At 41.7% G+C, this 18,225-nt stretch overlaps 1 protein-coding gene across 3 annotated transcripts in view; it reads left to right on the top strand.

The window, feature by feature from the left end:
- Nucleotides 1–18,225, top strand: part of KIF13B (kinesin family member 13B) — a 213,975-nt gene that overhangs the window by 111,783 nt on the left and 83,967 nt on the right. For all 3 annotated transcript variants that reach the window (XM_048845803.2, XM_048845802.2, XM_075126334.1), the window contains 6 exons: nucleotides 2,239–2,349; nucleotides 9,947–10,081; nucleotides 12,627–12,757; nucleotides 14,072–14,158; nucleotides 16,172–16,362; nucleotides 17,133–17,343. In XM_048845803.2, the coding sequence (XP_048701760.1) occupies nucleotides 2,239–2,349; nucleotides 9,947–10,081; nucleotides 12,627–12,757; nucleotides 14,072–14,158; nucleotides 16,172–16,362; nucleotides 17,133–17,343 (866 nt within the window). The remainder of the gene's footprint in view (nucleotides 1–2,238; nucleotides 2,350–9,946; nucleotides 10,082–12,626; nucleotides 12,758–14,071; nucleotides 14,159–16,171; nucleotides 16,363–17,132; nucleotides 17,344–18,225) is intronic.

The following is an 18,225-nucleotide window of genomic DNA, read 5'->3' as shown; positions in this document are numbered from 1 at the left end:
CTCTCCAGCTTATTGCATTTGTATATGACTTATTTATCTTCATAAAATAATTGCTTGCACATATTTCTAAAAAAAAAAAAAAAATGTTTAGTGACCCATATGGACAGTCGCAGAATTACATTCTGAAGTTCACTTCTAAGTTTAGACCTTACAGTGTATTTTTTCTTTTGGTGTCGGTGTCCCTCACTTTCTCTCTCAAATAGCTGTAAGCAGAACAATATCTGACACTTTCATTTTTTACTGGACAAATAAGATTTATTCCTCTCTTTTGATCTTTTTATTTTATCTATACTAGTTGAGTCAGGTTAGCCTAACTCTTCTGGAACTAATTCCAAAATGTGGTACTGTATCCACACTAAGTCCACCAACATTTCTGTGCTGATCTTGGAAACTAAACAATCAACTAATCCAGACTCTCTGGGGATGCGCCTGCTTTTTTACATTCTGGTTTTGGTCCTGTATATCTGAGAGCTTTGTATTTTGTAGTTATAACTATGCAATGTTGTGTAACCTGGGTGTCAAAATAAGGTAGTTAATGCTTAGCACTAACTTTATATATCTCATGTACATGCGCTAATCAAACCGCAACCAAAAAATCCTCCCTGTGTAGTAGGTATAATTGATCTCCATGCTGATGAAGAAGCAGACACAGATGTTAAGTGATTTGTCTAAGATCATATGAAATAACCAAAGCAGATTTAGAACTTGAAAATAACTTATTTCCAACTTTGTGCTTTTCTCACTAGATCCCATTGCCTTTGCTTAATCAATTGGAATTAGGCATATTAGGCCTTTGTTCTAGAGACTGCACTGGCTTCCCTTTCCTTCATGGATACAATCCGTGCTATTGGTTATGAGCTATGAATTCCTTGTGATTTAGATACGTAAAAGGCCTTTCTGCAGGTTTTATCTGTACAATTGATCTGCTGAGATGCTCCAGCTGTCAGTCCCTAGACTTGTATATTGGGGGCTGGGGAAATTCCAGTAAAGGGGAGGAACCTATACTCCTAGCTCTTGCTTCTGCTCTTGGTCAAAGAGATCTGGAGTCTGTTCAGGGCATGCAGTGAAGTCTATGTGCTTCTTGAGGACATTACGGTTGTGGGGTTAGGGAGTTGGTCCAATGAGGAGCTATGTTTCACAGAATCGTAGAAATGAAGGGTCAGAAGTGACCTCACCTAGTCCAGACCCCTCTGCTGACGCAGGACTAAGTATACCTAAGCATCCCTGACAGGTGCTTGTCTAGTCTGTTCTTAAAAACCTCCAATGATGGGAATTCCACAATCTTGCTTGGAAACCTATGCTAGTGCTTAATTATCCTTATAGTAGAAAGCTTTCCCTAATATCTAACCTGAATCTCCCTTGCTTGCATTGATTGACGTTGTGTAAACACCTAGTGGTTGACAGTATTTTCATTTTGTAAATGGAAATGATACACAAATAAGCATAAATTATTATAACAAATCTACTTCCTATCGAAGATAGTATAATAAGAATACCCCAGTACTAGTATTGGTGGACATTACATATGATACAGAAACATCAGCCCCATACCAATCTCAAGGGGAAAATATCTATCCACTTGGCTCTTAGAGTAAGCATGAGACTGAGTCATGAAGGCCAACAAACTTAATGAATTGACAAGGGGATAAAATTCCAGTGTTAAGCATTCTGTTAGGATCACCATGTCTCCAGCTTTGCAAAATACAAACAGGAATGTTTCAGCTGTCTGAGTGATCCATGTGAAAAAAAGTGATCTCTTAGGAGCCAAACCCCGGACATGCAAAAATAAATCTCCGCAATAATGACCATACAATAATCATTGGGACCCTAACTGCCCTTCTGTGGGAAAAATTACTGAGAAAGTGATAGCAGGCCAACCCCAGCATTTCTGACAATCTCTCTGATTCTTTTAGATACCAGCCAGTGAAGCTTCACAATTGAATATGGCAACAAGATGGGCTTAGTCTATGGTTGATCTCTTCTTGGCAATGGAAAGAATTCTTGTAATTGATTTACATTAGGGCAGATAAACTCTCTCTTTTGAGGGTCTGTATTTGGAACTAGCAGTACACGAGAGAAGTGGTGGTGATAAGTGATTTGGTTAAATGTGTCGAGGGAGATGAATTCTTTCTGCGGTAGGAGTGGGGGTTAAGTTTCCTTTATTGACCTGTCGAGTTGATGTGTCTAATCTAAGGTGTTAATATCAAGGAATTCAATGTCTTGTTTTTTCATTTGCAGGCTATGAAATCACCAGAACTAAAGGATCGGTTGGAGGAATCAGAGAAATTGATCCAGGAAATGACTGTCACCTGGGAAGAGAAATTAAGAAAAACAGAGGAGATAGCACAGGTTTGCATTTTCTTTGATTTTGGCAGTTAGGGAGAAAATCTTATTACTTACTTCCTTTGTTTATCCCTTCGTAATAGTTGTCAGGATAGCCCTTCACGTTTATGGGTAAGTAGGTCAAGTTCATTGCCCTTTTAAAGGGCTTTTGCTTAATTCCTGGGATAGCAGGTTACATCAGAGATTACTGCTCTGGGGACAATAGTAAACCTTCAGACTCTATGTAAATTGAGAGATTGCTTTAAAAAAATCCATGGATGGAGAGGATTAGAGGGATTTTATACCTTTCAGACAGTGAAATTGTTGACTGTGATTAAAGGTGGAGTGTGAGTGCATTCAATACAGAGTTATGTGCTGAATACCTCAGAAAACAAAGTTAAGGAGTATTCAGAATATTAAAAAATAATTGAACTTGCCTTTTTTTCTTTTTGTAACTTCAAAATCCCTCTATATGCTCAATGCCGCTCTTATCCCTGATGTTTAGAGCATTCAGCACATAACAGCAAACAATAAAGTTGAAAGTTTGTGCAGTTCACCAAGACTCTTTCCAGCCTTACCAAACAAATGTTGATGTAAGCACTTGCACTGAAAAACCTATTGAAAGCTGATGTAGAGAGCATATTAAATAGTGAGAAAATATAACCCTGTGGTACAAAAAAGTGCTTTTGTAGGTGACATAATCAGAAACAAGGTTAGCTTGTTGGCCTCAGACCTCTTGAAAGAAATGTTATTTACCTTTTTTTCTTTCTGCTCCTAAATTCTTGACCTGTTATAACATGTTTACATGGCTAAGATCTTCAAGAGCCTTATCATAGTTTCTGAAAAAAAAAGTGAAATGTTGGCAGTGAAAGAATAAGAACTAGGGCTTGTGTAATGCTAAGTTTAAAAGGTTTAATTGTTAAGATGTGTCAAATGGAGTGATTTATTTTTGGTCTTGTGGCTTATATCCAACCTGCATTTTAGAGTGGGGGAAAATGTAAATGTGCAAAACCTCACTTCCATATCAAACCTTTTACTGACTATCTTGGTTCGTTAAAGATGAATACTTTCGCTTTTGCTGCATCAGGTTTTAAAATAGTAAAGTCTTAAGGGTTTTTTTTTTTCCCTAATGCTGTCTGATGGTAAAACCATATTTTTAACTGCTGGAATTCTTTTGTAAAATGGTGTGTTTTTTGTTTTGTTTTTGTTTGGCTCTATTTTTATTAGAAAAAAGTGCTAGTTTATCGGGTTCTTTAATACAAACTTTACATCTTCACCTACTGTAATATTTCTTCCACACCAGGAAGCATTAATAACATAAATATACACCTCCAAGAACAGAGATGATTCAATACAATAGAACTTTGAAGAATCCACATTGTCCTTTCCAGGAGCATGAGGGAAGGAAATATTAAAAATGCCCAATATCGGATACAAAAGCACGGGGTTGAAAAGAAAAGCAGCGAGCTTTGGTGATGAGGAAAAAACATTATCAAAGCATTATGGGGAATTAAATGACAATTCTCTCAAAATTTTAGAAGCATACATTAGGGAAAGCACAAGTTATAAAAATTACTTAGACAAGTTAGATGTCTTCAAGTCACCAGATTCTGCTGTAATATATCCTAGAATATTCAAGGAGCTGACTGAGGAGATATCTGAGACATTAGCAATTATCTTTGAAAAGTCATGGAAGATTGGAGAGATTCCAGAAGACTGGAAAAGGGCAAATATAGTGCCCATCTATAAAAAGGGGAATAAGGACAACCCGGGGAATTACAGACCAGTCAGCTTGACTTCAGTACCCGGAAAGATAAGGGAGCAAATAATTAAGCAATCAGTTTGCGAACACCTAGAAGATAATAAGGTGATAAGTAACAGTCAGCATGGATTTGTCAAGAACAAATTGTGTCAAACCAACATATCTTTCCTTGACAGGGTAACAAGCTTTGTTGATAGCGGGGAAGCGGTAGATGTGATATATCTTGACTTCAGTAAGGCTTTTGATATTGTCTCACATGACCTTCTCATAAACAAACTAGGTAAATGCAACCTAGATGGAGCTACTACAAGGTGGGTGCATAACTAGTTGGAAAACTATTCCCAGAGAGTAGTTATCAGTGGTTCACAATCAAGATGGAAGGGCATATCAAGTGGGGTCCTTCAGGGATCAGTTCTGGATCCAGTTCTGTTCAATACCTTCATCAATGATTTAGAAAATAGCACAGAAACTACACGTATGAAGTTTGCGGACGATACTAAGCTGGGAGGGGTTACAAGTGCTTTGGAGAATAGGATTAATATTCAAAATGATCTGGAGAAATGGTCTGAAGTAAATAGGATGAAATTTAACAAGGACAAATGCAAAGTACTCTACTTAAGAAGGAACAATCAGTTGCACACCTACAAAATGGGAAATGACTGCCTAGGAAGGAATATTGTGGAAAGGGATCTGGGGCTCATAGTGGATCATAAGCTAAATATGAGTCAACCGTGTAACACTGATGCAAAAAAACACACATTCTGGGATGTATTAGCAGGAGTGTTGTAAGCAAGACACAAGAAGTAATTCTTCTGCACTGATTAGACCTCAGCTGGAGTATTGTGTCCAGTTCTGGGTGCCACATTTCAGGAAAGATGTGGACAAATTGGAGAAAGTCCAGAGAAGAGCAACAAAAATGATTAAAGGTCTAGCAAACATGACCTATGAGGGAAGATTGAAAAAATTGGGGTTGTTTAGTCTGGAGAAGAGAAGACTGAGAGGGGACATGACAGTTTTCAAGTACATAAAAGGTTGTTCCAAGGAGGGAGAAAAATGGTCCTCCTTAACCCCTGAGGAACGGATAAAAAGCAGCGGGCTTAAATTGCAACAAGAGAGGTTTAGACTGGACATTAGGAAAAACTTCTGAACTGTCAGGGTAGTTAAACACTGGAATAAATTGCCTAGGGAGGTTGTGGAATCTCAGTCATTAGAAGTTTTTAAGGGCAGGTTAGACAAACACCTGACAGAGATGGTCTAGATAATACTTCATCCAGCCTTGAGAGCTGGGGACTAGACTAGATGACTTCATGAGGTCCCTTCTGATCCTATGATTCTATGATTGCTGTTTGGTATACTGCTGAAGCTTTTAGTTTAATTTTTTTCCCTGGGCCTATGCACTTAAATTTTTTGCATAATACAGAAACTCTGTCTCTTGTACTTTTTTTTTTTTTTTTTTATAGAAAATCTCTCGTGATTCAGACCAGGAATCAACTCTTTCTTTGGCCTATGGGTCCTGTGTCTACCAATAGGTTATAGAAAACAACAGCCTTGAGTTTATGGACTGGAACTGAGTGAAATAGCGATTTTAATCATGGTTCTGCCGTGGACTTCTTGTGCAAGTCGCTTAACCATTTTGTTTCTCAATTTTCCCACTGTTTAAAAAAAAAAAAAAAAGGCAGGGGGATTACTTCTTTTGTTCACATGAGGCAAGACTATAACAGGGTTCTAAAAAGAACTAGATAAGTTCATGGAGGATAGGTCCATCAGTGGCTATTAGCCAGGATGGGCAGGGATGGTGTCCCTAGCCTCTGTTTGCCAGAAGCTGGGAATGGGTGACGGGATAGATCACTTGATCATTACCTGTTCTGTTCATTCCCTCTAGGGCACCTGGCATTGGCCATTGTTGGAAGACAGGATACTGGGCTGGATGGATCTTTGGTCTGATCCAGTATGGCCGTGCTTACGTTCTTATGAGCATTGTGAGACAACCCTGGGGAATTGCATGAATTCTCTCCTTTGGAATCCTAGCTTTAGTAGATGATGGACCCTCACCCGAGCATCAGTTTGTTCTGCTGAAAAGCTTTACATTTAGTTTTTGAGACTTTCCACTGCACTTTTCAGTGTAGCTCTGTTTAATTTCTGAGCTAGGTGGTATTATTAACCAAACTGTGGTCATTCTGTTAGGAAAGGATGGTAAGATAGAAAGATATCTGTCCACTACAAAGTCAAAAATGTTTGGGTGAAGAGTGGAATACTGGGAAAAAAACATTTAACATTTCCCTGTAAAAGATGTACGCTTTTAATAAAGTACTGGTTTTAATAAACTGGTTGGGGGGGTTTAATAAACCAGTACTTTTAATAAAGTACTGGTTGGGGGGGAGGGATAGCTCAGTGGTTTGAGCATTGGCCTGCTAAACCCAGGGTTGTGAGTTCAATCCTTGAGGGGGCCATTTAGGGATCTGGGGCAAAAATTGAGGATTGGTCCTGCTTTGAGCAGGGGGTTGGACAAGATGATCTCCTGAGGTCCCTTCCAACTCAGATATTCTATGATTCTATGGTTCGTTGTTGAACTCTTAAGAAGTCAGTTGATGAGAATAATATGCCATCTTAAATGCTACTAAAAGGAAAAGGAGTTCTTGTGGCACCTTAGAGACTAACAAATTCATTAGAGCATAAGCTTTCGTGAGCTACAGCTCACTTCATGAGCTGTAGCTCACAAAAGCTTATGCTCTAATAAATTTGTTAGTCTCTAAGGTGCCACAAGAACTCCTTTTCCTTTTACGGATACAGACTAACACGGCTGCTACTCTGAAACCTGTTAAATGCTACTGTTGTTTAGCAGGAAATCTTTCCTGCATTATTTAAATAGAATTTCAAATTTTTTGGTGTTCAGTTTCTATGGGACAAAGATGAACAGTTTGACTTGGCAAAGATTTGGCTGAATTTGTTGCCTCCTAGCTAAGAATGGGAAACAAAAGGCTATAGAGGTGGCTTTGTGTTGCTGTTTCATTATTTCAAGGAGGCTATAGTGAAGCCCATGCAGATCTACAATGTGATCCTCACAACTATACTTGTCTTTCGCTAGCAAGATATAACCCTCTGAGACTATAGGGTTCCAACATGCACTGGCAAGAGGCCCATCAGAAGGCCCTGGATGCCTTTAATTCAATAAGTTGCTGCTTATTATGGGTTTCAGAGGAACAGCCATGTTAGTCTGTATTCGCAAAAAAAAAAGGAGTACTTGTGGCACCTTAGAGACTAACCAATTTATTTGAGCATGAGCTTTCGTGAGCTACAGCTCACTTCATCAGATGTATACCGTGGAAACTGCAGCAGACTTTATATACACACAGAGAATATGAAACAATACCTCCTCCCACCCCACTGTCCTGCTGGTAATAGCTTATCTAAAGTGATCAACAGGTGGGCCATTTCCAGCACAAATCCAGGTTTTCTCACCCTCCACCCCCCCACACAAATTCACTCTCCTGCTGGTGCTAGCCCATCCAAAGTGACAACTCTTTACATAATCAAGTCGGGCTATTTCCTGCATAGATCCAGGTTTTCTCACATCCCCCCCACCCCCATACACACACAAACTCACTCTCCTGCTGGTAATAGCTCATCTAAACTGACCACTCTCCAAGTTTCAATCCAAGTTAAACCAGAACATCTGGGGGGGGGGGTAGGAAAAAACAAGAGGAAACAGGCTACCTTGCATAATGACTTAGCCACTCCCAGTCTCTATTTAAGCCTAAATTAATAGTATCCAATTTGCAAATGAATTCCAATTCAGCAGTTTCTTGCTGGAGTCTGGATTTGAAGTTTTTTTGTTTTAAGATAGCGACCTTCATGTCTGTGATTGCGTGACCAGAGAGATTGAAGTGTTCTCTGACTGGTTTATGAATGTTATAATTCTTGACATCTGATTTGTGTCCATTTATTCTTTTACGTAGAGACTGTCCAGTTTGACCAATTTACATGGCAGAGGGGCATTGCTGGCACATGATGGCATATATCACATTGGTGGATGTGCAGGTGAACGAGCCTCTGATAGTGTGGCTGATGTTATTAGGCCCTGTGATGGTGTCCCCTGAATAGATATGTGGGCACAATTGGCAACGGGCTTTGTTGCAAGGATAAGTTCCTGGGTTAGTGGTTCTGTTGTGTGGTTGTTGGTGAGTATTTGCTTCAGGTTGCGGGGCTGTCTGTAGGCAAGGACTGGCCTGTCTCCCAAGACTTGTGAGAGTGTTGGGTCATCCTTTAGGATAGGTTGTAGATCCTTAATAATGCGTTGGAGGGGTTTTAGTTGGGGGCTGAAGGTGACGGCTAGTGGCGTTCTGTTATTTTCTTTGTTAGGCCTGTCCTGTAGTAGGTAACTTCTGGGAACTCTTCTGGCTCTATCAATCTGTTTCTTTACTTCTGCAGGTGGGTATTGTAGTTGTAAGAAAGCTTGACAGAGATCTTGTAGGTGTTTGTCTCTGTCTGAGGGGTTGGAGCAAATGCGGTTGTATCGCAGAGCTTGGCTGTAGACGATGGATCGTGTGGTGTGGTCAGGGTGAAAGCTGGAGGCATGCAGGTAGAAATAGCGGTCAGTAGGTTTCCGGTATAGGGTGGTGTTTATGTGGTCATTGTTTATTAGCACTGTAGTGTCCAGGAAGTGGATCTCTTGTGTGGACTGGACCAGGCTGAGGTTGGTGGTGGGATGGAAATTGTTGAAATCATGGTGGAATTCCTCAAGGGCTTCTTTTCCATGGGTCCAGATGATGAAGATGTCATCAATATAGCGCAAGTAGAGTAGGGGCTTTAGGGGACGAGAGCTGAGGAAGCGTTGTTCTAAATCAGCCATAAAAATGTTGGCATACTGTGGGGCCATGCAGGTACCCATAGCAGTGCCGCTGATCTGAAGGTATACATTGTCCCCAAATGTGAAATAGTTATGGGTGAGGACAAAGTCACAAAGTTCAGCCACCAGGTTAGCCGTGACATTATCGGGGATAGTGTTCTTGACGGCTTGTAGTCCATCTTTGTGTGGAATGTTGGTGTAGAGGGCTTCTACATCCATAGTAGCCAGGATGGTGTTATCAGGAAGATCACCGATGGATTGAAGTTTCCTCAGGAAGTCAGTGGTGTCTCGAAGGTAGCTGGGAGTGCTGGTAGCGTAGGGCCTGAGGAGGGAGTCTACATAGCCAGACGATCCTGCTGTCAGGGTGCCAATGCCTGAGATGATGGGGCGCCCAGGATTTCCAGGTTTATGGATCTTGGGTAGTAGATAGAATATCCCAGGTCGGGGTTCCAGGGGTGTGTCTGTGCGGATTTGATCTTGTGCTTTTTCAGGAAGTTTCTTGAGCAAATGCTGTAGTTGCTTTTGGTAACTCTCAGTGGGATCATAGGGTAATGGCTTGTAGAAACTCGTGTTGGAGAGCTGCCGAGCAGCCTCTTGTTCATATTCCGACCTATTCATGATGACAACAGCACCTCCTTTGTCAGCCTTTTTGATTATGATGTCAGAGTTGTTTCTGAGGCTGTGGATGGCATTGCGTTCCGCATGGCTGAGGTTATGGGGCAAGTGATGCTGCTTTTCCACAATTTCAGCCCGTGCACGTCGGCGGAAGCACTCTATGTAGAAGTCCAGTCTGCTGTTTCGACCTTCAGGAGGTGTCCATCTAGAATCCCTCTTTCTGTAGTGTTGGCAGGGAGACCTCTGTGGATTAGTATGTTGTTCAGAGGTATTTTGGAAATATTCCTTGAGACGGAGACGTCGAAAATTGGTTTGATTTCTTAGCAGGTAGTAATGTGTACTGTAATATATCTGTTTCTTATACATCTTAAACATTAATATTTTGGCGGTTTCTCTTACAGGAGCGGCAGAAACAACTGGAAAGTCTTGGCATATCTCTTCAGTCTTCTGGAATCAAAGTTGGGGATAACAAGTGCTTCCTTGTTAATTTGAATGCAGATCCTGCTCTCAATGAACTTCTGGTCTACTACTTAAAGGTGAAATAACACTTTGTTTCAACATGTTTAAGTGGATAATTTAACCCTGTGGAAATGCATATGAGTAGAGAGTTCCTTATGAGAAACAGACTACAGAGGCATTGTTTAGTGTCCAGTGGTTAGCAAAAATGGCCCAAATACAGCTTTTTTTAAATTGCAGGTCATCTTTACTGTTACAGAGAACCAGAAAGCAGTGTAAATGTGTCATAGTAGCATTTTGTATCCTTAGAAATTTTCCCTTTTGCAAGCAGTTGTCTGGCCTTTACAGCTCTTGTTATGTAGCTTTACTCAGAAAAGTGATTATGCAAAACTTGGGGCATCTTACTAAATCAGTTTGCTTCTCCATGTATGTTCACAGTTATATCTACTGACTTCTAAAATTAGTTTTTTACTTCTGTTACCACTGCAGAATCAATATGGCTCTGGGGAGAGGGCTGGGTTCTATTCCAGCTCATCTATTCTGGTGAAGTGCAACTTCTGATGGTAGAATTCCATATTATTGGTGTTGGGTGCAAAAGAACGAACCCAGCTTAAGTCTGGACTAGTTTGTAAATTGAGCAGGTTTGGTCTGGAGGCAGAGTGGCAAATGGAATCTATGCTGCAGTTTTAAGTCACTTTTCAGAGTAGAGCAGCAATTTAATGTTAAGTTCAAGTGCCAAAGTTCTCACATTGTTGGTTGTTAATGATTTCCCTCCCACTGAAGTGGAGTAATTTGTCTTGGGGCAGCCACATGATTAGCATTTGGGCTAAAAGTGGTTTTATGCTGCCTCTCTTAGGAGATGTATGTTGTCTTCTTTTTAGATCAGTCATTGTATATCACAGAGCAAACCGCTACCCAAAGAATTAAAACAAAAGAAAAAACCCTTATTCATCACTGCCCCTTATAACCATTAATAAACAACAAAAGAGCTGATTCAGGATTTTTGGAGAGGAGTCAAAGCATTTCCAGGCATCTTGTATGTAGGTGTCTGGATTCTGATTCATACTGCTAAGTCAGCCTCAACTCTGACAGCTATTGAGACTGTGGTGATTTCTTTGTTGCTTAATGTGAATACATAACAAGAATACATTAATGACAAAGCACATTCAGAAGGATGATCTCAGTCCATGTGCAAAATGCACTCATTGTTATGTGGTGTAGGATGGGGAAACTAGTAAAAATAATACTCAATGTTCTTGGAATTCCCTTTCAGATAGAACCAGAACTATCTATCTTAGAGTTGTGGTTTGCTTCTCACTACTGTTTATAGTCACTAAAAATCAAATTTAGCTGCTATGTCCTGCTCGACGACTCCCACTTTGGGGTGAAAAGTTATTTTTTAGATTTTTTTTTTTTTTTTTAATTTCGGATTGATTTGTTTCAGACTTTCTTTTTGGGTGATTTTGGATTTCTGAGTAGAATGGGGTTTCAGTTTTGTGTCATTGTTGTGGAGAAAAGGCTTTTTCAAAGAGGAAGGTTTTTGCAGCTTTTCCTGAAGATGATCAGAGTGTGGATCCACCGAATCTCAGAGCCAGCTCCCTTTTGTCAGTCTGGCAGTCATCTTCAGCCTCTTTTGTGCTGAAACATCTGAGCTCTGCAAGAGCTGGGCAGCACTGTCTAGAGCTCCCTTTGGTTGGTGGAGAGCTCTATTCTAGGTGTAAAGAGAGGCTGTGCCCAATTGTTCTGGGTATTCTACATGTCGACTAGTGCCACATACAACTTGCGGCACATTGTAAGTGGTCTGTTATGCTACCAGTATCTGTTCTTAACTAGTAGTCCCTTGTTAGCCTCTTACCACTGCTACTGTCACTTCTTTACATTGAAGGTACATCTAAGTGCTGCCAAAAGAAGCATGCAGTGAGAGTACACACCCCTGTAGCTACCCTAGCAAGGACATAAATAACGTTGTAGCTGGCGAGGCATGGCTTAGGCAAGTAAAGGAACACCTGAAGGGTGGGGATATTTATGTAAGTAGGGGAAGACTCTGGCAGCGGGGCAGGGTTCTCCCAGATCCCTGTTCCTGGAGCCTTTCCCTGCAACAGGAAAAAGCTCTGGCGGGGGAGGGGGGTGGCGGCAGCAGGGAAAGAGTGAGCCATTCCTGTCTGGCTTTCCACTGCCAGAGCCTTTCCCGGGCACATGTAGTTACACACTGTAGTGTGGATGCAGCTTGCTTTCCACTGCAGCATGTGGCTACACGTATGCTACACGCTGCTGCTGGTGTGTAGTGTAGATGTAGCTCAGCATAGCACTTCTCAATTGCTAAAGGATTCCGAAGTGTGGGCCTTTTTCACTCTTTGCCGTGAAGGTCTAGTTCAATCTAAAATTTATTATTACAAATGTCACTTATAAATCAGTTCAGTTTCATTTCTCTGATTGCTTCTAGTCCTAATGTCTCCTTCCCCTTTTTTAAAGATTACTATAAGTAGCTTTCAAAACTTCAGTAATTAAGGGAGTAGGCATTCCAAAGGGTAGGAGGTAAGGGTGCAAGGTGTGCACTCACTGTAGAGTAATCAGAAGGAAATGTCTGCTACCTGTTACTAACATCTGAATTTGATTCTTCCACAGGAGCACACGTTAATAGGGTCAGATGACTCCCAAGATATCCAGTTATGTGGAATGGGAATTCTTCCTGAACACTGTGTGATAGAAATACCCTCAGAAGGACAGGTTATGCTAACACCTCAGAAAAATACTCGGTAATGTTACAAAATATTGTAAAGTCAGCCCCATACCTTTAATTTTAGCAAATACATTAGGGTGAATGGTGCCTGAAGATGATTTCTAAATAAGCTTCTTCACTTCATCTCAAGATAAAATGCTACTTGGCTTCTGTTTAGATTTTAATAATGAGCTTGCTGTGTTCCCCCTGAACAGCTCTGTCAGTGCATCTCATTCCTAATATATAGCATCCTTGCTCTTCCAGTTCTGGGTCTTCTTGGATTAGATTTCAAACAGAATATCTGGGGTACGTGTGTCTTTTTTCTTAATGATGATACAGAAGTAAATTATAGTTTCAGCAAACACGTGCTAATTTATTTGCACATGTCTAAATTTAGCTATGAGTGTCAAGATATGAACTAATCTTCTATCAAAACTGTTCATATGTTATGTCAGGGGGCAATGGCGCCCGCCGGGGCAATTATGTGTGCCCGCCGGACACCGCGCTGCCGAAATGCCGCTGAGAAGCTTTGCCATTTCTCAGCGGCATTTCGGCGGCGAGGCTTCTTTCCGCTGCCACTTCTCGGTGGCATTTCGGCGGCAGAGTGTTTGGCGCCCGCCACAGTCTGTTGGGAATAGGAATGTGCTATTCCCACAGAAAGGTTGGGGACCACTGTGCTATGTTATCCGATTAAGTAATGGTACTTGGAAAGTAAATGCTACATTCCAACAAACCACAAAATTCCATGCACGTTTGGGGTTTCTAACAGAAGCTTAATGTTCCATATAATGTGGTGATGAACACATAATGGGCATGAAATTCCTGTACTTTATCGAGGTTCTGTATGTGCAGGCCTAGGAGCTTGGTCTATTTTAAAAATAAACAGTATAAAAGTATAGTTTTTACCAGTATGAACCATAAAACTGGAGTTGATGATGTCTCCAGTAAACCATGCATATAGCCAAGATCTCCAACTTTTTCTTTACATGGTGTACATTTATTCTCCCTGTATTTCTAAACAAAGTAAAAATAGCTGTGTTTCCTTCCAATGGGCTATATTCAAAGCCATACACTTTTTTTAGGCCCAATAGATTTGTTTTCAATAATGCTCTTCAAGTACAGTTTGTGTTTAAAAAATACTAAATATTATGGAGCTTAAATGAGAGTTTAAATCCGTTCAGAAATTGGTGAACCAGTGCCAAGTTACAGGACACATGCTTGCTTATTAATTTGTAATCCTCAAACCTGCTTTCCTCCCCCAAACTAATTGAGAGAATGAAACAAACTATTCTAAAAAACAGAACCTATCTGGATGTATTTGTATTAGTTTTTCTTCTTCTTCTCCTCACAGAACATTTGTAAATGGTTCTGCTGTTGTGGGTCCTACGCAGCTACACCATGGAGACAGAATACTGTGGGGAAACAACCACTTCTTCAGGTATAGAAGGCCTTAATCCAGTTATGACCTTGAGCCAGTTTTGCTTTAGCTTTTAGCACAAAGAATAATTTTGGGCCTCTACCCGAGCTCTCAAGATGCAGATGGATCATATGCTGCCCGTTCTATGGGTTTGTAGAGGCAATGCTGGCTAGAGGATGTTTTTGAATGCCCATTGTCATAGCTTCTGTGCACAGTCTTGGCTTGGTTGTAATGTGCTGAGGATGATTTTAATTTATGTATTTCTAGGGGGTTGTGGCCCATTTTGTTGTGGACTATACTACCATCATTAACACCTTTGTCACCTCCAGATTAGATTACTACAGTGCACTGTATTTGGGGCTACAGTTCACATTTTTCTGAAAGCTGATGTTGGTGTGGAATTCTGAAGCATCCTTGGTAAACAGTATGTCTCATCGTGAGCATATTACGCTTATCTGCAGTGTCTGCCTCTTGGTTTCTGGAATGGAGTTTAAAGTGATTGATTTATAATTTCCTAAGTGACATGGGACTTACCTACCCGAAAGACCACCATGCTCCCTGGCATACTGCTACAGTTCTGATTATTGGAGACCCTCAGAATGGAGTTCCCTCTGTTTAAAAAAAGAAAAGTGATGACTGCTGGCAAGTGTTCTCTGGGAAGGGCCTCTCATCTTTGTAACTCGCTTTCCACCCTTGGTCTGAAATCGCCCAAATCTTTTGACCTCTAGGGCATGCTATAAAACCTAATTATTCTCCTTCCCTTTTGGAAAGAGGGAGGCTTGTGAAGGAGGAAGAAGAGGGGAATAACTTCAATGTCACCAGGCAGTTTGTTGATTAATGCGTGGGAGGGTTGATGAAATTCATGGAGTTGTAAATTATATCTGTATTGTTAAATACTGTCAGAGGTGCCTAGGGGCATAGATAATCAGTGGATTATCAGATGAATACAGACTCCCAGTATGACACTGTGGCCAAAAGAGCTAATGTGATCCTGGATACATAAATAAGGAAATCTAGAGCAGGAGTAGAGAGATTATATTACTTCTGTATATGCACTGGTGTAACTGCTGTTGGAATACTGTGTCCAGTTCTGGTGCCCACACTTCAAGAAGGGTGTTGATAAATTGGAAAGGGTTCAGAGAAGAGCCATGAGAATAATTAAAGGATTAGAAAACATGCCTTATATAGTTATAGACTCAAGGAGCTCAGTCTATTTAGCTAAGAAAGACAGGGTTAAGGAGTGACTTGATTACAGTCTGTAAGTATTTACATAGGGAACAAATATTTAATAATGGACTCAACAATCTAGCAGAGAAAGGTGTAACATGGATTTTTTTTTAAAAGGTATGCTCTCAGAATTGTTATGGGAAAATTCTCTGGCCTGTGTTCTACAGAAGGTTAGTCTAGAGCAGGGGTTCCCAAAAGTGGTTCGCGGCTTGTTTGGGGTAAGCCCCTGGCGGGCCACAAGACACTTTGTTTACCTGAGCATCCAGTTCACCATTCCCGGCCAATGGGAGCTGCAGAAGCGGCGTGGACCGGGCCACCGCTTGCCATAGCCCCCATTGGCCAGGAACGCCGAACCGCGGCCACTGGGAACTGCAAGCGGCCGTCCCTGTGGAGGCTCAGGTAAACGAAGCATCTCGCAGCCCACCAGGGGCTTACCCTGAACAAGCCGCTAACCAAGTTTGGGAACCCCAGGTCTAGAGGATAACAATGGTCGCTTTTGGCTTTAGAATCTATGAATAGATAGGTGTCCATCTGGTATAAATAGCTGTATCTGAAGGAGAGGAGAGAAGGGCAGTTATACTTCCAGTCTGATATAGTGGTCCCGGTTAGGATGCTCTGAAACCTTTATTTTGACTCTACTGAGGAGGGCACCACCTTCATCCACACAATATTTTAAAAGGAAAATCTGTGGGTTGTGGGGACTTGCCTTCATTTTAAGAATCCTCTAAAAGCAAGTTTTATTACAGAGGCAGGGGATAAAGATTGTTTGTTTGTTAGACATTGCTTTTTCTTTTCTTTTTTTTAAAGATTGAGTTTGCCAAAAAAGAAAAAGAAAGTAGAGCAGGAGGATGAAGAGCAAGACAACTCTCTGGGGTGCAGCAACAGTGTCGAGCAGCTAGATATAGATGGAGACAATTCCAGTGAAGTATCCAGTGAAATGAACTTCAGCTATGAATATGCCCAAATGGAAGTTATCATGAAGGCACTCAGTGGCAATGGTAAGAGGCAGCAGATATATTAAGAATACAAGCAGGGAATAGGATTACATCCTGAGTACCTTGTAACCCAGGAATCATTTTCCTTTCTAGCTTCCTACTGAATACACTTTCTTCTCTTAGTCACTTTACCCTTGAAGGGAAAAAAACCCTACAAAACTTGTTAGAACTCACAGTTTCTGTTCAGGCGAGACCCAGAACTAGAACATTGGGGATATCATGGTCTAGCATTGAGGTGTTTGGGCAGAGCTTTGTACTCTCTGATCCTGCAACTGACTCTGAAGTCAAGTTTTTTGGTTTCAGTAGCCTTATATAGCTGCCAAAGGTGTCCCACTTTGCAAAGGTGAGGGGAATTGATTCAACCTGACCTTGTCCATCTCTAACTTCCATTAGGTCACCTACCTATCCCTCTCTGATTTCTAATGCTAAACTATAGAACAAAATAACAATTGGTTTTGTATACTTTGACAAAATGTAATAGTTCATCTCTTCTAGTTATTTTTAATCTTTAGAGTACACTTCATCCATTGATCTGAGGGCTTTACAAAGGCAGAAAACTAGCAGTATCCCTATTTTATAGATGAGGACTGAGCCATAGAAAAGTGGTAACTTGTTCAAGATCATGAGATAAACTCATGGAATACAATCCAGGTCCCCTTAGTCCCAAACTCTGTGCCCTGTTCACTGGATCAGTGCTTCCCTCTAATAGCTCTGCACTCAGTGAGTGTCCAAATACTTCAATACTAGCTTCTTTATTTTCAACACCGGTTTAGACCCGATGCAGTCAATCTTGCAGAGCGTGGAACAGCAGTACGAAGAGGAGAAGCAATCCGCACTGGAGCGGCAGCGGCTAATGTACGAGCACGAACTAGAGCAGTTGCGAAGGCGGTTGTCTCCAGAGAAACAACACTTCCGCAGCATGGACAGGTTCTCCTCCCACTCGCCCAGTGCTCAGCAGCGCTTACGCCAGTGGGCGGAAGAGAGGTGGGTGATGAGAATATACAGCATTTCTCAAGCAGTGGTGATCAGCCTTGCAGTCTTCTAATGCCAGCAAAGTCTCTTATAGATTTAAGATGCATTTGACTACAACGCATGTCCTTGGCTCCCAAGAAGAGCCCTGCAGAGAAGCAACAATGTTGTGGGGATGCCATCAGCCAAGAGGAAATGTCAGTGTAAAGATTATCAGACCATGCATTTTGTTCTAACAAGTCCTAGAAAATAAAGGTGGAAAAGAACTATTTTGTCACCTTATCTAGTCATTCAGGAATACTATCTACAGTGTATTCTCAAATGGCTCATCCATTTTAATTTGAAGTGAAGAATAGGAGATTGGGGGAAGTTTATGGACTCCTCTATAAACTATAGCACAGGGGTGGACTGATTCTCCGAGCCGCATAGGATAATCTTCAGAAATTTGAGAGCCGGGCACACCTGCTGGGGCTTGAGTCCCGGGGTCATGCCTGCTGGGGCTCAGCTTCAACCCTGCGGTGGGGCTAGGGGCTTCTGTCCCTCAGGGGAGGTGGGTACCGGGGCTTCCGCTCTGCGGGAGGTGCCTGCCCAGGCTCGGGGCTTCTGCTGTGCAGGGAGCAGGGGCTTGGGGCTTCAGCTCTGTGGAGAGCACCTGCCAGGGCTTGGGGCTTTGCAGCTGAAGTCCCGAGCCCCGACAGGCACTTCCTGTGGGGTTGAAGTCCCAAGTTCTGGCAGGAACCTCCCGCAGGGCTGAAGCCCCACACCCCTCCACCCCCGTTTCCCCAGCACAGGGCAGAAGCTCTGAGCCCCTCCCACCCAGGCTGGTAGATGGAGATTGGGGAAGAGGGACATGGAGAGCTCTGCAAGCTGCACTTTAACTGTAAAAGAGCTGCATGC

The sequence above is a fragment of the Caretta caretta genome, chromosome 3 (assembly GCF_965140235.1).
Source record: "Caretta caretta isolate rCarCar2 chromosome 3, rCarCar1.hap1, whole genome shotgun sequence".
NCBI lineage: Eukaryota > Metazoa > Chordata > Testudines > Cheloniidae > Caretta > Caretta caretta.
The sequence above is the reverse complement of the archived record's forward strand: the minus strand, read 5'-3'. Positions and strand labels throughout refer to the sequence as shown.